Below are 21217 nucleotides of genomic sequence, written 5' to 3'. Positions count from 1 at the left end.
GAACGAGGCGAGTGAGTCGCACAGATCTTGCGAGGGTGTGATGTCGTTGTTGCAGGCGCTGGGGTTGGAGAGCTCTTTAACAATGCTGAAGAGTTCCTTGCTGTTGTGGGTGTTGTTGTCCAGTCGTTCTTTGAATGTTGTCCTCTTGGTGGTGCGGATCATCTGGTGGTGTTTGCGGGTGGCGTTCTTGAGGGCTGTCATGTTTTCTGCTGTCTGGTCGTGGCGCCAGGCTTTCTCGAGGGTGCAGCAGGTTTTCTTGGAGTTTTTGAGGTCGTTGGTGAGCCACGAGGCTTTCCTGCTGCCGGGTCTGCTGGGAGGATTTTTCAGTGGTGCGAGGTCGTCGGTGCATTTGGTGAGCCACTGTGTGAGGTTGCGGGCTGCTTCGTTGGGGTCTGTTGTGTTGCTGGGTGGGTTCTGGCTGAGGGCGGTGGTGAGCTGGTCGGCGGTGATCTTGCTCCAGCTTCTACGGGGAACCTGTTGCAGGTGATGGTGGGTCGTGGTTCTCCTGAAGTTGAAGTGGACGCAGCTGCGATCTGTCCAGTGTAGTCCGGTGGAGTGGCTGAAGGAAATGTGCTTGCTGGAGGAGAAGACGGGGTCAAGCGTGTGGCCGGCGTAGTGGGTGGGGGTGTTTACCAGTTGCTTGAGTCCGAGGTTGGCAAGGTTGTCCAGCAGGGCGGCGGTGTTGCAGTCCATGTTGTTCTCCAGGTGGAAGTTGAGGTCCCCTAGGAGGATGTAGTCTGAGGAGGTGAGGGCGTGCGGACTGACGAAGTCTGCGATGGCTTCGCTGAATTGCGTGCGTGGCACTAAATTACTGGTCACAGCGCAAACAGCAGATACGGGCAGACAGGCACTCAGCTGGCGAGAGTGTGGGGGACACGAGCACAGGGGCGATCAGCGCCGCTCTAGAGCGAGACAGCAGCTGAGGGCTCACGGCAGCAGCGGAGGGGTCAGGGGTCCTGGGCACTCACGGGGGGGCGGGATTTATTGGAGCCGCGCGGTATGTGGAGCGACCGGCCCTGCAAGCGATTCTTAATGGGGTCGCAATTGACCTACCACATGAATATGAATGAGGTAGGTCGCAATTTGCAACCCATTTGGAATCACTGCCATCACAGTAACGGTGGCCTGTTGGGGCAGCAGACCACCATGTATGTGATTGCTTTTAAAAAAAAGCCATTTTTTTTCTTTTTTAAATACAGCCCGTTTTCCTAAAAGGAAAACCGAATACGCCTGAAAAACAGACAATTAAACCTTAAAGTTTAATTTTTTAAGAGTAGTTAGTAGTGCTGCTCTAAAAAAACATATTTGTTTTCCATTCTCAGAGTGGAACGGGTCTCTTGAGAACCCCTTCCCATTTGTGAATGGGTTGCCACCTCCTTCAAGGAGTCTGTAAAATATTTGCGACCGTAATTCGGTCGCAAAATATTCATACATCCCATTCAGGTTCAGTATTTAGAAGGGACGCCCTAAACACGCCTCTTACAAATACCAGATCACAAACACAAACTGCTATTCGGTAAATTGTGTTTTGTACATATAGAAAAGCATTTTTGCGGTTGGAAACAGCTTGATTGCCCGTTTCAGACTGCAAAATGCTCAGTACAAGTGGCCCAAAATCCTTTAGTCCACAAAGTTTGCATTAACTTTAGAAAATCCACAATTCAAATATTTCGCAGTCACATCACTGAGTGTTGACTCTAGAGATCTGAGCGTGTGTTAACTTTGTTTGACTTGCTCACACAGACTATTACTAATCATGGAAAACCTTACTTGCATATGTCTGTCGAGTCCTGAGTTCCCATAGTGTACAGCGAAGACCCAGCTCGGTTATAGTCGTCTGCAACACCTATTGAACAGCACAAAACTCATGAGATTACAATCTCAGGACACACCCCACCTTTACAAACACTCACTGTACACGTTTAGTTCCAGTAGCCACTCAACACAACAAACATACAAACAGGGCTCCCGATGTTATGTTATTTATTTTTCTGACATTTCTGTCTGCATTTATCCATATTTTATTTTGCGCTTAATGTAAAGAATGAAGCCACAATGGGTACACTTACAAATTTATTTAACAGGCAAACATTTTAGCTTGTTTGAATGTTCAATGGGTTTTAGCCAGTTATAGTATAATAAAGCCACTGGAAACCATTTGCATTGCAAACAGCTTAAACCACTGTAGTGCTGCAGTTATTTAAGTTTCATTAAAATATATATATATATTTTAATGAAACTGGTTTTAATGGTGGCAATAAATTACCCGAGTAAAGCTCATGCATGTGTCAGACCCGTTTTTCATTAAGACGGGAGTGGTGGATAGATAGATATATATATATATATATATATATATATATATATATATATATAGATATATATAGATATATATATATATAGATATATATATATATATATATATATAGATATATATATATATATATATATATATATATATATATATATCTCTCCTCCCTGCCAAAACGACGGGTCACTCACGAGTGGGTGCAGTCTGCGGCGGCGGGGCCCCGCAATCACATAACGCTCAATTTCCTCCAAGATTGTTAGAAAATCAGCACTCGTAGACACGTCGGCAATACTTTCCTAAGTTTTATTTCACAGTGTTAACAGACGCGTTTCAGCTACAAGCCTTCGTCAGTGTTGTTTACGCGCGCCTAGCAGCCAAACATTTAAAGGGGTGTCATGTGACGGTATCTTACATAGAAGAGGGACTCAAACAGGTCGGCTAGGGGTCGCGCCATATTGGAAAGTGCAATACTTTACAACTTTAATAGCGTATGTGCGTCTCCCTGCTTTTCAAAACAAACAATTCTAACAACAATATGTAGATCCATGAATGGATTGATTGTTAGAATAATGACATTAAGTGTTATGGATGCAAAATAACATCGGTGATCGTTAATAACATATGCTTCAATACCAGGATGAAAAGCCGATACACGGCTTTATGTTTTGAAAAGCAGGGAGACGCACATACGCTATTAAAGTTGTAAAGTATTGCACTTTCCAATATGGCGCGACCCCTAGCCGACCTGTTTGAGTCCCTCTTCTATGTAAGATACCGTCACATGACACCCCTTTAAATGTTTGGCTGCTAGGCGCGCGTAAACAACACTGACGAAGGCTTGTAGCTGAAACACGTCTGTTAACACTGTGAAATAAAACTTAGGAAAGCATTGCCGACGTGTCTACGAGTGCTGATTTTCTAACAATCTTGGAGGAAATTGAGCGTTATATATATATATATATATATTTTTTTTTAACTCGCCTGTCTGTCAATCTGGCCTGCCATTGGCCTAGCACTCATGATGGACAGAAGTGAGAACCGCTGAAGACAAAACCTCCTTTCCGTATTTAGCCATTTCTAAAATTAAATACGGACCAGAAAATAGATGCTTTTCTGTACGTATTTATCTGTAAAAATCGTAAAAACGTGAAACTGGGAGTCTTACATATAATTAAACCAAGCAAGATATGCCCAGCTATTCAACTCTGACTGAAAGCAGAGTTCTGACCAGCACATTCATGTAGGATATCACCTGGCACTTTCAAAGGGCAGGTGTGCACCTTTTTAACCAGTATTAACTGAAGGGCTGCCTAACTAGTAGGACAACTTAACTAACAGAACATGCCAAATAAACACAAACAGGGACAGCCCAATAAACACAGTACTCCCTCTGCGACTTCAACAGAATTAAAGAACACCTTACGGTAGACACAAATCCAACACCCGGTGCAGAGGTTTGAGTAAGAAGTGAGAGTGGACTTAGGGTTCTATTTGTGTTCCAAACATATTCCTTTAACCATGTCCAGTCAGAGCCTGGGAGGCTGGCTCAGATACCATCATCAAACAAGCATTTGCAATGCAATAGGTCTCACATTACTGATAGTTTGAGCTCTTGGCGTTGCAGAAAATAATGCAACGCCAATAGCTCAAACTTTCAGTAAAGCGAGAAATAAAATAAAAACAATGTGTCCTTGTGTAGTCTAACTGGTGCTCATGTAAGCACTCCAATACATTCAAGTCGAGTTTGTGCTGTATAATAAAAAAATATTTAAAAAAGCAGTTTGGAGTTCAATAGTGCCTGCACTTCCCACTAATACAAAACATTTTTAAAATAATTAACCCTTTCGCTGCGGCGGCAATTCCGCCGCAGCGCTATGGGGCGAGGGGGCGCGCGGCGCTCCGACGCTGGTGACGGAACCGCTCCGTCACTGCCCTCGGGTGGGCTGTGCTTGTGACGGAGAGGTTCCGTCACGGCCCCACCCGCTCAATAGAACACGCCGCGCAGGCGCGGCGAGCGGGCCGTGACGGAACCGCTCCGTCACCAGCACAGCCCACTCGAGGGGCGTGACGGAGCGGTTCCGTCACCAGCGTGGGCGGGGTTAATACAACAGCTCTACCCTGTTGAATGATTCTATTAAAATCAAATCCCCGTGAGCAGCTGTCTAACCTCAGGGCCCTAGTTTTCTTGGAACTGCTAATCATTTGCTCATGCCCCATGACAAATATGGAGCTTCACTCTGCTCTAAGGCGAGCGAGCAGAGCTTGCTAAATGTGTTGTAAAATGCGTGGCCTCATATGATGAATCGCAGGGAGGTGGAAGGCCGTATAGTGACGTCTATTGTATTCACTTTAGCCCAGCTTGAGTTTTAAAAGAAAGGGACAGCACAGTGATATCTCACAGACTTCGGCTGCAGTCCATAGTGTACTCAGACATACACGACCACTTACAGAGAGCAGCCCTGCGAGAGCCTGGGAGTGAAATGGAGTAACAGCCGCTGCTGAAGGCGCCGGAGAGACCGAACAGGGTAGACTTTGAAACTAAAAAAAACACTACAACTTATTAAAGCATCATTCTTCACAGCTGATGTACTTGTGGAGCATGCCATGTTTGTTATACACATTTGTGTATGTAAATTCACTAGATTTAATTTCTCAGAGCTCTCAATTGTTCCTAGTCTATGCGTGAGTATCTGATCCTGGCAGGTTTTTGCCTTTGAATTTTGGTAATTAATGTTTGGCAGTAAACAGGACCACAGGCACCTGAATGCAACACTCACTAAATGTCTCACCAGAGCAGCGCATGCGCTGGCTCAGGCGAGACCTAAAAAACCAGTGGCAAATCCAACAGGTCTGACGTTGGCGGTCAGCCTTTTGGCTTAGTCAATGGTGGTGGTGTTTCATATGTTTTGAAAGACTGTTGTTGAGGAAGCCGCTGGGCTCTCACAAAAATATTAGTTCGGTTTACACACACACACACACCCGCCCAGTGCACGAGAACAGCTGGAGATCTGATTTTCCATGTCCATTCTACATTTGTATCTTGTACAAGTTACATACATTTGTGTGCCCGAGTCATTTTATCAGATTTCATGGAAGCATCCTTCACTCGGTTGTGATATTCCACCAGGAAGTTTCTTTCGTGTTCAAAAAAATCATCGACGTCCTAAAGGACAAGAACAAACATAAGGACATTGCCACCACGCGATTTCAGACCAAAGTATGAGGAGTGCTTTAAACCCTCACGCGTTTCTTCAGTATGAAGCACTATTATGAGGCCAGCCTAGGATCACCTTGTGTTTATTGCCATTCCCACCCCTCAAGTCTTCGTAAGCAGAATATTCCTTCTTCCCCCAACAAATACTTTCTAGACTCCAATCCTCCTTCTCACAGGGAGTCAAACACCAGGTCTCAAACAAATCTGGCAGGATGAATCCAAACACATTTAGTGGTGCAGTCATTTAACTGGTTAACATTGTGACTAGAGGTGAAATGTGTTGCACAAGGGGAAGAAATGAACTGTTGTAAGCAGCAGAGAGTTTACTCTTTCAACTTCCTCTTACAATGGTGCTGCTTTATGGGGGTTCTTATAAGCCGCAATCCTTTGGCCTGTTTACTAAACCAAAGCATTACTGTCAAAGGAACATGAAAGCAAGAGGACAATGTCAAAGGAAGCTGCTGTCCACCTTGCATTGCTTCCGTCACACCTGGATTTTCAACTCCTACCCCATCTGTTCTATGAACATCCCTCCTGTATGTGTGAGCAGGTTTAGATACAAACTAAAAGTCTAGCACGGGAGCGTAACATCGGCGACTCAACTGCATTGAAAGGCTAAGGAGAAAGTGTGGATAGGGCATCATTTTCAGGAGATCCCAGGACAGTGCGCCTTGCCTCGGAAGCCCACCTCACCTTCGTAGAGGAAACAATGACTCCATCCGCAGACTTGACCATGCTCTTGAAGAAGTCTTCAAACTTTTCTTTCTTGTTTTTTCCACGGACACTCAACTGAAAGAAGCAAAGGGAAACCTCAGACTGTAAAACTGTTAAGGGCAGAAACTGGCATGTAGCCATTTGTTGAGGAAGGGTTTTGAAAGAGAGATTAGCACATAACTTAAACAGAAATATAACTACTAGAAACCTACATTGAAAGAACTCTTGTGGCAGAGGGCAAGGCAGCAGCCCCTGTGTCGGAAGCAAGGAGGCTAAAATGACCCATCTGTAGACATACCTTCGACAACAAACAACAGCACTGGCTCCTGTCCAACCCTCTAATTATAAAACTGATTAGAAGGACAGGAATCTACGAGACTAGATCTTAAAATCCATGATGCCCACATCTGGAAAGCCTTGTGTGGGTGAAAAAAAAGAAAACATTGGGATGAGTCCAGTAGAATGTTGGGTTCAAAGGCCTGCAACAAATGCTCACTTATCCAACTAGGAAAGCGGATTTAAAAAGGAAGCCATCTTCTCTGTTATTATAGAAACAGCAGAATATTTTCTAAACCTGGGGGGTAAATTGGTTGTGTGGAAAGAAGGGCAGCGCCTTAACTAGAACCGCAGGATGAGCCCATCCAGCAGATCAGCAATTATTAGATTTCAAGAAAATGCCCACAGCAAAAATTACTTCACTGCTAAAATAGGTATGTTATGTGAATATGTAGAGCACGGATAATCACCCTGGAGGTATCCAGGCACGATTTGTGCAGGCGTGAGGGAGGAGATCACGCCTGTTTTGTCTGGAAGAGCCAGATCTTCTGGTTCCTTCTGAAGTCCATGTGGGAGCGGGAGGTTCTGAGGTGCTTCAGGAGGTGGTTCCAGGTCTTGGCTGAGAGGTACGAGTAGAAGCGTCCTCAGCTTCTGGTCTTCTTGATGCGAGGGCAGTGTTAACTTTTGACTGGGAAGTAGATCAAGGGTGTCTCGGGAGCTAGTAGAAGTTGACACGGTGGTTGAGGTAAGCTGGACAGGTGTTGTGGAGAGCTTTGCAGGTGCGGGTGAGTAGCTTGAACTTATATCTTTCCTGGTCTGGGAGCGTGTGGAGGTTGTTGAGGTGTGCAGAAATGTGGTTATTTTGCGGAATGTCCAGGATGAGTATGCTTGAGGCGTTCTGGGTGGTTTGGAGTCAGTATAGCACATGGGTTGGTATTCCTAAGGAGAGGGTGTTTTCGTAATCAAGTCTACTTGTGATAATAGCCTGGGTGACCGTCCGTCTGGTGTCCAGTTCAGTGGGATCAACTGTCTCTTCTTTTCATATATCCATCGATTGTCACTGCACTCCCTTCATAATCCAAGATAACCAACTGTGGCTCACGCTTTCCTGATGGAAACGCTGGCAAGCCAAGCTTCTTTGGTGCCCCCAGAAAGATATTAAACAAACAGTTAACCAGCAGAGCAAGCGAGTACCTTGCAGTCACTAGAGGAAGGGGCACCTAGGAGAACGGTATGATAACAATCCAGGCTTCAGCAGGAGATGGGCAGCTTCCTTTCTTTTCTTAAATTCTTTTTATTAAACTACAAATAACATATTACAGCTGGACGGTTCAGGAATAATTCGTTGTTAGTTACACTTCCAAGTACATTGGGTCCATCTGGTATAATTATACAAGAATTACATTCTGCTGTACAATAAGTGGATTAATACAGTGCTCCACTTTTATAAATCAACTCGAGCTCCCCGATGATCCATCCAGGGGGTGGATCACAAATGTTCCCTTTGTAAATGTTCCACTTGCCCCATATTCGTTCCCATTTTTTGGGGCATCCCCGAAGTATTTATGCCCTCTTGGCCACCATTGCCACATCCATGTCCCCACGCCATTCTCGATATGTCGGTGCGAGTTGAGCCCCCCAATGTTTAGCTATCTTACGTTTTGCCAACATCATATCTAACGTTGCCCAATCTTGACCCGCATAGTTGAGGTCTGTTGGCTCCCATATGTTTAAGATACATCTCTTGGGCTCAGGGGTGATCGTCACTCCACCAACTAGCGCAAGTACGTTCATTATTGTCTCCAAGTAGGATACTATTATTGGGCATTCCCACCGTATGTGATAGAAGGTGCCTTACCTCCCGCATTGTCTCAGGCAGAGTTGGCTCTCAATTTTCCCTATCTTATGAAGGGTTACTCTAGTGTAGTAAATACGGTGGAGTAATTTCAGTTGCACTAATCTCAATTTGGAGGACATTGCCACGTCAAGGGGATGCTAGTGCTTCCTGCCAATCAGTCTCATCTAAGCCCTCCACCTCTACTTGCAATTTTTTTGTGGAGGCTTTTTGTGGGATCAGGTTGGCTATTGGTTATTTTATCGTAGGTGAGGGAGATGGCCTTTTTATCTATCTGTTCTGTTAGGAGCCTATCCTCTAGTGGGGAGGCTTCGGGAGTATAGTTCCTGTTGGAATAGCTTTTTGAAGAGCATGCCTAATTTGAATGTATTGAAACTATTCTGTTGACGCCATCTCGTATTGTTCTCAGAGTGCAAGCGTAACTATATCCCTCTGCCCCCAAAGGTCCCCCACCATTGAAATTCCGACTGAATACCAGTGTTTAAAGCCTTTACTTGTACCTAACCTGCCCAACCACTGAGTTTCCCAGAGGGGAGTCATTAGCGTTATTTGATCGTCCCTCCCAGCTGTTTGAGTGCCTTGTGCCAAACTTGTACTGTGTGCGCTGTGGGGCCCATTAGAAAGGTATTTTGAATTTTATTATATAGGTGTCTCATGACTCCTCCCTCCCCTAAACAATTTCCATCGGCACAGAATGCCGGGTAAGTTTGTGAAGCCATTGATTTACCACAATCAGTTGGGCGGGCCAATAATATGTTTGTATGTTTGGAAGAGCAATTCCTACATCGTACCAACTCATTACTAATTTCTTCATGGCAATTCGGGCCGGTTTGCCATCCCAAAACAGGGTATGCACTTCTGCTTCAATCGCTCTAAAATAAGACTCGGACCGGGAATGGGGTGTTTTGTAGGGCGTATAGGAATCTGGGGAGTGCCATCATCTTAAATAGTGCAGCCCTCCCAAGCAATGTCAGCGGAAGGGAGCACCAGTGTCTTGTGTCTTGGCGTAGTCGACAGCTTCATTTCTTGGCCTTATTTAGAAAATAAAAATGCTGTGCCAACACTGAACACGTTGTTTGCTAAGTAACAAAACAGGGCATAGATAATTTCCCTAGACTTCCCAGGGCCAACATGAGAAAATTTGGCTTATTTTCAGCAGCGAAAGATTATCGAAACGTATATAGTGAAGCACATTTTCTATCTCGGTCACAGCAGGGAAATACCAACCCCAATCCTGGCCATGTTTTCCCATTTACATTACGCTCCCAGGTCAGTGGTCTCCCAAGCACTATTTAGGCATGCCTTATTCAACATCTAAAAGTAGGTTTTTCCATGTTTCAAAAATGGTTTCTTTTTGTGCTTGCAGCAGTCGGCCAAGCCGCGCTCCAGCCGTACTTTTAAAGTCCGGCAAGTGGAAGGTGTACGGTCACGTTGTAGCGCATCATTTATTTCCCCCACTTTTATGACACGGTCCACCTTCTGTGCAGTTTTACTACGCCCTTACTACCGGGTGACATATGACACTGGATTTGACCATTTGTTACTATGCAGGGACTCGCACACACACTTGCAGCTGTTTAGCCGTATCCTAGACTACAGTATGCCAGCACATCCCCTTAGAAAAAAGAGACACATGATAGATGCATTTTCAAACAGCCTCCCTCCTAGTATGATTCTGTACACAAAGCAGCGATTGTTCGGACGCCGGCTCAAGATGAATATACAATCATTGCCATTATTGGACATTATAGACAACCAAGCCCAGTTCCAGGAAGGGCCAGTACTTACATCCTGGTTGTACTCCAAGAACACATGGAAATTTAAGTCCTTTCTTAGAATCGGATGAGCTGCAACTCTGCATAGGAACACTTCGTGCATGGCCACAGTCTTCTTAAATATTGCCAAGTACTCCCTAAAAACAAGGCAGTTAACAAAGACGGAGCATCAGCAAACACGTGCAGAACGACTGCCCACCACAGTGATCACTACAGACACATTTTAAAGTTAGAAGAGCAGCTCGGCTCAGCTAAAAGGTTACCGTGTTATCCACATTGAAGGCTGGCTTTCCTTACATTCCAAGTACTGCCCAGTGTATGGTTTGCATATCTGAGGCAAGTACAGGACACAAGAAATCCCTTGCCCAGCCACACTTACTATAAGCATCTGTCCTCACAGCGCTGAATAGAATACTAAAACCTTTAACGTCACTTCAGAGGACTAATCATCGATCTAATCGACACAGAAAAAGTATAACTGAGTGTCAAAAAAACCCAGACTGATTCTCTTGCCTTTCCCAGCAGCATACCTCTAGCTAACTAGTAGAAAACGTAATTGCTTGAACTAGAATTGTTTATTCAGAGGTTTTACATCTCTGGGGCATACAGGAATGGCTGTTCTAGACTACATGTAGAACTCTGGGTAAAACGGGTCCCAACAGTTACAAAGGGTTTACACGCCACCAGCCTCTATAAAGTAGTCTGTATTCAGTCAAACAAGCAGCGAGTGGGATGCTTGAGAGTTCAGTTCACATTAAGTGCATGGCTTCTATCACTCTTGGCCTAGAAGCTGGACATCTTACCTTGCACTGATCGCCCCTCCCATAATGCCCCTTTTAAGGTTAACAGTATGCCATCCGATTCAAGTAAAGAGGAATAAACTGCACAAGAAGAGGAGACAAAGCATAGATGAGCAGAAGGTATTTCAAAAACAAAGTCAAGCAGGCGGAAAGGGCGTTTGCACACCAGAGAATTCCAAAAAGATGGTCCATGCTGAGAGACTGAATCCACGGGAAGAATAAGCTACTTACCTTTAGTAACGCCTTATCTGGTAGAGACTATTGAGCTGCAGATTCCTTACCATAGAATATTCCACAGGCGTAAAACTGAAACCGAATAATCTTGAGCTGTACCCCAGAGTGCTAGTAGGTGGCGCAGAATGGCTCCATGCCGACTAGGACGTGCACAACGCCTATATAGGTGCCATCCCAGAGAGCCAACTTCAGTTTGTGACTTTTTCAGCACGGAGCCACGGCAGATGTCAGCGCCTGGAAACCCTCATGGGTGACCAGAAGCACTCTACAAATATACTGATTGATGGCCAGTATGCAGATTCCAAGACCTAAACAGGCCTTTCTAGGTGTAGAGGTTCCGTTTGCAGAATGGGAGGATCGGTAAGGAATTTGCAGCTCGATAGAGTCTCTACTAGATGAGGCGTTAGAGAAGGTAAGTAACTTGTTCAATAGAGACTTCTAGCCATAGGTTCCTTTCCTTAGTATAGATACCAAAGCAATACCTCCCCAAAGGTAGGACTGCGAACTGGCTCAGAGCAAAAAGTCCTGGAGGACTGAACGGGCGGTATGCCCGTCATGACAGACCAGACTGTAGCGTTTGGTAAATGTGTGCAAAGATACTCACATAGACGCCTGACAGATAGCCAGGACAGGGACTAACACAGCCCTGGCTCGGGTGGAATGATTTTGCAAGCCCTCCAGGGGTTGCTTCCTGGCCAAAGCTGAGCAGACTTTAATGCAGAGTATTATCCATCTGGAGATGGTCTGTTTCAGCACTGATTTCACTTTCTTTGATCCAGTAAACCCTACAAGGGGGATGGGGGGGGGGGGGGGGGGGGAGTGTCTCCCCCTTTCCCCACTCCCCCTGCCTCTCTCTACCTCCCTCCGCCCTCTCTATCTCCCCCCCCCCACCCGAGGGATGGGGAAGAGAAAAGAAAGTCTGCAGCATGATGGTTTGGCGGACGTGAAAGGGTGCTGAATCCTTCGGTAGAAAGGAGGCATGTGTTCGGAGAACCAGTTTGTCTGGGAAGCGGCATGTAATTGGAGGTTGGAAAGAAAGCCTGCAGTTCGACAACTCTCCTGGCCTAAGACATGGCCACCAGGAACACTGCTTTTATTGTCAAACGTCTGAGAGGACAGTTGTGCATGGGTTCAAAGGGAGACCACATCAAAAATGTCAGAACCAAATCAAGAACCCACTGGGGAAGAACAAAAGATTTAGGAGGAAACATATGCTGAAGTCCTTTGAGAAAATATGTCCCAACTGACTTAAATTGAGGATTTGTTCCGACAACCGCAAAAAAGCAGAGATGGCCGAAAGATACCCTTTAACTGTGCCCAGAGCAAGGCCTTGTTGGGCTAAAGATAAAATAAACATCAGCACTTCGGCCAGAGGTGCTGAAGTGGGTCAACCTGTTTCTCAGTGCACCAAGCCACAAAGTTGTTTCAATGGCAGGAAAATACACTTTTTGTTAATGGACGCCTGGCTGCTAAGATGACGTCACAGATCTCGGGAGGAAGGTCGAAACCCCCCAACTATCGCCCCTCAATCTCCATACATTAAGGAGGAATATGCACAGATTTCAGTGTATTGACCGCGCCCTATTACTGCAACAGTAGATCCTCCCGAAAGGACAGCCTGTTCGGAGAACACATGCTCAGAAGTTCTGGATACCATAATCTCCTCGCCCAGTCCTGAGCCACCAGGATGACTTTGGCACGGTCGGTTTGGCTCTTCTTGAGAACTTGGAGAGGTGGGGGTGCAAGGGACGGCAGAAAGGCGTATAGGAGACCCGTATTCAAATCTAGTCAACGTGTCCCTGAGCGAGAGGTGCTTTGGAAAGACCAGCACGCAGAAGTACTGACATTGCGCATTCTCTGTGAAGGCAAACCGATCTAGCCATGGTTCTCCCCAATCTTGAAAGAGACCTTGAGTCACACCTCCAGATACAGACATTATTCGTGGTCTGTGAGGCATTGATAGACCGCCCTGACGTTTAGAGATCCCACCAGGTGCTACACAAGCAGGAAAATGTCCTGACGTTCCAGCAATATCCACAGGCGTGGAGCCTCCTGGCACAGGGCACACGACCCTACTCCACCCTGTTTGTTGCAGTACCACATGGCTGTATTTTTGTCCATGAACTCCTGGATCAGCTTCCCTTTGATGGGAGGCAGGAAACCTTTCAATGCCAAAGTGAATCACCATCAGCTCCAAGAAGGTTAATGTGGGGGCAGAGGCTCCGCCGGAGACCAGAGGCTCAGACCACCAACTCTCCCAGATCGCCACCACAGCCCAGGAGCGATGCATCGCTCACCACTGTCAGCTCTGTGTGGAGAAGGGAGAGGGGTCCGCCACTCGCGGTCCTGTAACCACCACTGCAGTCTCCCTCGAAATCTGGACCCGGTCGGAGAGATTCTCCTGATGCTATGCCCACTTGGGCTTCAGACTGCAGAGCCTGCATATGCCATCGAGTGTACTGCACCAGCAGGATGCAGGAGGCCATAAGACCCAGCAGTCTCAGTCAGTCACACTGAAATCTAGGACTAAGGTTGAAACATCCGGATCACAGATCAAATGTCCTGTACTCCACACTCCAGAGGGTAAGCGCGGAATTGCACTGTGTCCAGAATGGTTGGGATGAAAGGGAGCGCCTGAAAAAGAACCAGGTGTGACTTCGGCATGTTGATAGTGAACCCCAGCGAAAGAGGGTGATCTGCCGTAGTCTGAAGGTGGGTGGCGACTGGCTAGGGTGAGCCCGCCTTTAGCAGCAAGTCGTCGAGGTAGGGGAAGGCTAAGACCTCTGACCTCTGCACATGTGCCACAACCACCGCCATCACCTTCATGAACACTCGAGGGGCTCTAGTGAGATCAAAACGGAGCACAGCAAACCGGAAAGGCTACTGACGGCAGGAACTGAGCAAACTAACATCTTGAATTTCTCCTTCCTCAGAAAGGCATAGAGCGGGGACAGATCTAAGAGAGCGGAGGCCTCAGACCTTCTTGTGCATCAGAAAGTAACGGGAATTAGTATCACAATCTACTTCTGATGCTGGCATCCTCTACTCTATATAGGCTCAGGTAACGTTGCAACTTTTCACCTATATCCTTCTCTACATTACATACATAACGGTTCATAGGGACTGACCTTTTACGTAGATACGACACTGCATTCAGAACGCGGGTTTTCCACCTAGTTCGATACTTATACATTATGCATGAGGCTTCTTAGAAGCACAGCAGGACTGACAGCAGGACGAACATCTCCTGTATAATATCTCTGTATAAAGTTCAGGCTGACGTCATCCTTTAGGCCGACACAGTAACACAGCAAGGTAGGACCCCTAGGGAGACCTGTGGGTATATATACATCATGTCTTACTTAGAAAGACAGAGGAGACCGTGACTTCCTGGCTGACACACTGACCAGAGACGCTGAGGTTCCTGCATGCAGACACTCCAGCTCGCAGTGGTCTAACGTTCCTCGCGGGGTGTCCAACTCGGGACCAGTCGGGGTCCCATATTCTCTCACTCTCAGGTAATGGGGTTGACTAGATCCTAGAGGGATTCTCGGCATAACACCTACACAGATGCTAGGTACATTTAGCTACATCTAGTTTGGGGGACGTCGTAAGAGGACGCACTTTTATCATGTGTTCTACATACTTGTATGTATTAATCATTATTGCAAAATGGTCGAACTAACCTTCTACTTCCATAGTACTGCTAATCATATATCTCTGCTACTGTCTAATGGTTGTTACAGCTCATCTATTCTACACTAGAATAACACTGTTCAATAAATACTTATTGAAACACCCAGACTGTTTATTCTGTGCATCTCTCAGTCCAACTAAGGGAGCACGAGTGACTTAGCGAAAGGTAGTATATTGTTTCCACGATCCTGAGGGATCAGGGTTGTCAGAAACTATTCTCTCCCCATTCTAGTGGCACTGTGAGCTAGCTGATACTGACAGGCTAACGTATCCGGTGGGGGTGCACGGAACCAGTCTGCCACCAAACCCACAGTTTATGTTATCCAAACACGGAGATCCTATATAGGGTACATATGAACTACACGACACGGGTACACAAAGCTGCTCAGACACAAATCATCATAAAACACAGTCTGTGATTCTCCCTCAAAGATGCACGCATCCACAGTTAAGCAGGATTGCGTGACCACAGCTTGCAGGATCTTCGCCACAAAGAGGCCGTCTGAAATTGGCCTAGGGCTGGCCATGTAAAAAATAGGATAAAATAAGATTTCAATGAACGTGATGCAAGTACCAGTGTCTTTAGATAGGTTAGAGTGAAAAGATAAAAGAGGATTCATGATGTTCAATGAATCAGAGGCCATCTTTTTACCTGCTGATGAGGGCACAGGGAAGATCCGGCTTTCACAAGGGAAACCTACGGAAAAGACTTCAAGCAGCAACATGAGGGATTCTGGGAGGTGTGCACGGTCAGAACAAAGCAGAGCACTTTACATAAATCAATATACAACCCTGACGTTCAGGGAATGTACAGATATCAAACCAGGATGCGAGACAGCAGTTGGGGGAAAACAAGGGGAAGGAAAATCCTCAGGTCATATAAGAACTATTTAACGCCCACATTTTAAAAGTGCAGAGACACCGCTGCTTCCCAAGAGACCACGAAAGCCAGGACAGAAGTGATGGCATCACAACTATCTTTAAGATATACTTTATGCGTAAATTCCTTTGCAAGGAAGTGAGCAGAATCCTAAAGAGCACCCTTGAAGGGCGACAAGCAGAAGAATTCAATTGAGAATTAACCCAGAGCAACAGGAGAAAGGACTGGAGAGTCAGGTCACAGAACTGAGGAAAGGATCACAAGTGAACTGACCCTCAAAAGGGAGTTCCAGAGATTGACGTACTTAAAACAAAAACATTGGCATCTGCCAATTCTTTATCAAAATAAGAGCAGTAACGCAATGTGATACAGTACATCGCGTGTGTGGGGGGGGGGCTCTCAATCAACTTTCATAAACAAGAGAGGGAAGAGTGCGGTCAGGGCCCTCCAAACCTAGAATCCTGTCTGTGGTATTTGACTTTTTCCACCATTCCCCTTTCATCAAACTGGTCTGTGTTAACTGTCTGCCACATTCCAGCTTCTACTACTCCCCACATTCTCTCTTGCCCGTTGTCCTTACTTCAGACCTACCCAGCTGGACATATCCAAGTACTCGGGGTAGACAATAACTTTCATGCACCATCCGGCCACACTGAAGGCTCTTGAGCCACCCACCAACAGATAAAACCTTGTCGCAAGCGAAGTATGCAGACTGCGCTTCCGCTGTATCACAGTGCTGGTTGCACTACACACGGATGTGCCTACCTGTTGGACTGTAGGCGCTATCCTAGGTTCCCTCAGTGATGACCACATCTTTCAGTCTCTCCTACCACCTCTACAACACCACATTTTGTTAACCTTTTCCTTCAGTTTCTGGCCTGAAATCAGATTTATTTTACTGTTACCTGTCACTGGAGGGCTTTTGGGTCCTGCATCCTAAACTCCTCCAAAACAGAGGTCAAAGGTTTACCCGTTTGATGTGACCCTACCTCCCTGTTCGATCATCTTTACTCTTCTCACTCTCCCTAACCCCCATGGCGAACATCTGGAAATTACTCTGCCAACTGGATGGGACTCAAATTGTAGCCCCACTACTATATTTTACCATTTTCTATAGTGCTGAGGAATAAAAATATGCCACCCCACCCCCATTACAAAATGAGAAACTTGTTCATAGAGGAATGAATAACAGACGTTAACTTTACAGACAGAAAAACTGAGACTGTTATTCTTGCTAGAACAGGAAGTCCTGCCCTTCATGGCTCCTCCACTGCAAAGGAAGTTTATGAACAGAATTCAAGGTGCTGGGGCACAGCACTGACTGACTGACCACCTCAAACCCACACCACAGACAAGAAAATGACGTACGCCTCTAGCTCCTGCTTCATCTTGGTGAACTCCTCCTTGGTCATGGAGCCTTCTCCTTCGCCCAGCTTCTGCAACTTCTCCCTCGAGGCATCAAAATCTGGTCTGGGGGGTGCCGGCGGGATCTGTCATGGCACAAGAATTCATCATTATTGCACAGTCGTTTAGGAAATTAAAGCTGTAGACTGCACTAGCCGTACCACCAACAATACTAGTATCTCTTCTAAAGGACCATACCTTTGTTCTGTTGTACATGGGATAGGAGACACCAAGCAATGTATTAGAGAAGCTACATAGTACAGAGTCAAAGCTAATCTCATCTCTCAGGTTCCACACACATCTTTTCCCAGCCTATACTTCCTGAATACGTGACCACAACCACAACAGGTAAAAGACAAAGGAAGGGAACTTAGCTATTAGTGCCAGAGAAAGGAGCATGAAAGGCCAGAAGCTAAAAGTGTACGACAAAGATCAAAAACACCATTAAACGTTGTGCGTTTAGAACTTAGAACTGGAATTAAAGCACACATGGTAGAAGGGCCACAGGGTACAAGGATACACTTTGGTGGAATGTCTGAACTCAGCGCCTGGGTAAGGCACCCAGGGAAAGAAGGACTTTGGTGCTACCACAGAACAACTCGGTGCTGTAACCGAGAAAGCCTGGGCAGGAACAGCTCCCGATACTTACTATGTAACCTGCGTAGTCTTCGTTCTCCACAAAGGAATCGTGGAGCCAGCAGAACTCTTCATGTTGCCGAACAACAGAAAACTCATTCTGTTTAAAATTTGGTAAAGAACTCTTTAAAAAAATAAAAGAGCACAAAGAAGGATTAGGACTACTTTTCACATCTTGAAACAACCAGATATTTACAACATTGACAAAAACTACAGTGTACAGAGAATGCCACTGATATCAAGTGGGTGGGAGCTGCGGTGGACAAAGAAGACAGCTCTCAATTCCAGACCAAGCGATGCGGCATCCCAGGACAGGAGAGAGAAAAAAATCATTATACTCTAGTAACAGGGGCAACAATGTGTTTCCATAGTACATGAATTATCAGAGCAAAGTGCTAGCTAGTGCAGGATATAGAGCAAACCTAATGCAGCATAGTAAAAAGCAAAGTGCAATCCTAGAAAAGGGCGCACAAAGAGCCGTCTTGGCAAAGGGCGCCCAGACAGCCGTCTTGGCAAAGGGCGCCCAGACAGCCGTCTTGGCAAAGGGCGCCCAGACAGCCGTCTTGGCAAAGGGGGCCCAGACAGCCGTCTTGGTAAAGGGGGCCCAAAGAGCCACCTTGGTAAAGGGCGCCCAAAGAGCCGCCTTGGTAAAGGGCGCCCAAAGAGCCGCCTTGGTAAAGGGCGCCCAAAGAGCCGCCTTGGTAAAGGGCGCCCAGAGAGCCGCCTTGGTAAAGGGCGCCCAGAGAGCCGCCTTGGTAAAGGGCGCCCAGAGAGCCGCCTGTGTAAAGAGCGCACAGAGAACCGCCTTGGTAAGGGGCGCCCAAAGAGCTGTCTTAGTATAGGGCGCTAAAACAGCTGCCTTAGTAAAGGGTGCCCAAAGGGCCGTCTTAGTAAAGGGCGCTCAAACAGCCGTCATAGTAAACGGCGCTCAAACAGCCGTCATAGTAAACGGCGCTCAAATAGCCGCCTTAGTTAAGAGCGCACAGAGAGCCGCCTTGGTAAGGGGCGCACAAAGAGCCGTCTTAGTAAAGGGTGCCCAAAAAGCTGCCTTAGCAAAGGGCGCTCAAAGAGCCGTCTTAGTAAAGGGCGCTTAGACAGCCGTCTTAGTAAAGGGCGCTCAAACAGCCGTCATAGTAAAGGGCGCTCAAACTGCTGTCATAGTAAAGGGCGCTCAAACTGCCGTCATAGTAAAGGGCGCTCAAACTGCCGTCATAGTAAAGGGCGCTCAAACTGCCGTCATAGTAAAGGGCGCTCAAACTGCCGTCATAGTAAAGGGCGCTCAAACTGCCGTCATAGTAAAGGGCGCTCAAACTGCCGTCATAGTAAAGGGCGCTCAAACAGCCGTCATAGTAAAGGGCGCTCAAACAGCAGTCATAGTAAAGGGCGCTCAAACAGCTGCCTTAGTAAAGGGCGCTCAAACAGCTGCCTTAGTAAAGGGCGCTCAAACAGCTGCCTTAGTAAAGGGTGCCCAAAGGGCCGTCTTAGTAAAGGGCGCTCAAATAGCCGCCTTGGTAAAGAGCGCACAGAGAGCCGCCTTGGTAAGGGGCGCACAAAGAGCCGTCTTGGTAAAGGGTGCCCAAAGAGCCGCCTTAGCAAAGGGCGCTCAAACAGCCGTCATAGCAAAGGGCGCTCAAACAGCCGTCATAGTAAAGGGCGCGCAAACAGCCGTCATAGTAAAGGGCGGGAAGAGGTGTGGCGCCGCGGCCAGGGCGACTGACTCCGGAATCTGGGGATCACGGTTCAATCCCCGGCACCGGCGGCAGATTAGTCCAGCACCATGTGACTCTGGGCAATAGCTTGCTTAATCTTCCTGACGGCCCCCAGCGCCTAGAGACCCTAACGGGTGATTGTGCGCTTTACAAATGTGGATATTATATTATTATTATTATAGTAAAGGGCGCTCAAACAGCAGTCATAGAAAAGGGCGCTCAAACAGCCGTCATAGTAAAGGGCGCTCAAACAGCAGTCATAGAAAAGGGCGCTCAAACTGCCGTCATAGTAAAGGGCGCTCAAACAGCCGTCATAGTAAAGGGCGCTCAAACTGCCGTCATAGTAAAGGGCGCTCAAACAGCCGTCATAGTAAAGGGCGCTCAAACAGCCGTCATAGTAAAGGGCGCCCAAAGAGCCGCCTTAGTAAAGGGCGCTCAAACAGCCGTCATAGTAAAGGGCGCTCAAACAGCAGTCATAGTAAAGGGCGCTCAAACAGCCGTCATAGTAAAGGGCGCTCAAACAGCCGTCATAGTAAAGGGCGCTCAAAGAGCCGCCTTGGTAAAGGGCGCCCAAAGAGCCGCCTTGGTAAAGGGCGCCCAAAGAGCCGCCTTGGTAAAGGGCGCCCAAAGAGCCGCCTTGGTAAAGGGCGCCCAAAGAGCCGTCATAGTAAAGGGCGCCCAAAGAGCCGCCTTAGTAAAGGGCGCTCCAAGAGCCACCTTAGTAAAGGGCGCTCAAAGAGCCACCTTAGTAAAGGGCGCCCAAAGAGCCGCCTTAGTAAAGGGCGCCCAAAGAGCCGCCTTAGTAAAGGGCGCCCAAAGAGCCGCCTTAGTAAAGGGCGCCCAAAGAGCCGCCTTGGTAAAGGGCGCCCAAAGAGCCGCCTTGGTAAAGGGCGCCCAAAGAGCCGTCATAGTAAAGGGCGCCCAAAGAGCCGCCTTAGTAAAGGGCGCTCCAAGAGCCACCTTAGTAAAGGGCGCTCAAAGAGCCACCTTAGTAAAGGGCGCCCAAAGAGCCGCCTTAGTAAAGGGCGCCCAAAGAGCCGCCTTAGTAAAGGGCGCCCAAAGAGCCGCCTTAGTAAAGGGCGCCCAAAGAGCCGCCTTAGTAAAGGGCGCCCAAAGAGCCGCCTTAGTAAAGGGCGCCCAAAGAGCCGCCTTAGTAAAGGGCGCCCAAAGAGCCGCCTTAGTAAAGGGCGCCCAAAGAGCCGCCTTAGTAAAGGGCGCCCAAAGAGCCGCCTTAGTAAAGGGCGCCCAAAGAGCAGTCTTAGTAAAGGGCGCCCAAAGAGCCGCCTTGGTAAAGAGTGCACAGAGAGCCGCCTTGGTAAGGGGCGCACAGTCTCGTCTTAGTAAAGGGCGCCCAAAGAGCCGCCTTAGCAAAGGGCGCCCAAAGAGCAGTCTTAGTAAAGGGCGGCCAAAGAGCAGTCTTAGTAAAGGGCGGCCAAAGAGCAGTCTTAGTAAAGGGCGGCCAAAGAGCAGTCTTAGTAAAGGGCGGCCAAAGAGCAGTCTTAGTAAAGGGTGCTCAAACACAAACAGCCGTCATAGTAAAGGGCGCCCAAAGAGCCGCCTTGGTAAAGGGCGCCCAAAGAGCCGCCTTGGTAAAGGGCGCCCAAAGAGCCGCCTTAGTAAAGGGCGCCCAAAGAGCCGTCATAGTAAAGGGCGCCCAAAGAGCCGTCATAGTAAAGGGCGCCCAAAGAGCCGCCTTAGTAAAGGGCGCTCCAAGAG

At 47.3% G+C, this 21217-nt stretch overlaps 1 protein-coding gene across 1 annotated transcript in view; it reads right to left on the bottom strand.

The window, feature by feature from the left end:
• SNX6 (sorting nexin 6) overlaps positions 1-21217 on the bottom strand; it is an 86310-nt gene that overhangs the window by 32055 nt on the left and 33038 nt on the right. The window contains exons 4-9 of the mRNA XM_078659383.1: positions 17806-17916; positions 17121-17242; positions 10156-10279; positions 6216-6311; positions 5366-5471; positions 1771-1846 (exon numbers count right to left, since the gene is read on the bottom strand). Of these exons, the coding sequence (XP_078515509.1) occupies positions 1771-1846; positions 5366-5471; positions 6216-6311; positions 10156-10279; positions 17121-17242; positions 17806-17916 (635 nt within the window). The remainder of the gene's footprint in view (positions 1-1770; positions 1847-5365; positions 5472-6215; positions 6312-10155; positions 10280-17120; positions 17243-17805; positions 17917-21217) is intronic.

Source organism: Lissotriton helveticus, chromosome 9 (assembly GCF_964261635.1).
Source record: "Lissotriton helveticus chromosome 9, aLisHel1.1, whole genome shotgun sequence".
Taxonomy (NCBI): Eukaryota; Metazoa; Chordata; class Amphibia; order Caudata; family Salamandridae; genus Lissotriton; species Lissotriton helveticus.
Note: the sequence above shows the minus strand (reverse complement) of the source record. Positions and strands in the feature narration are given on the sequence as shown.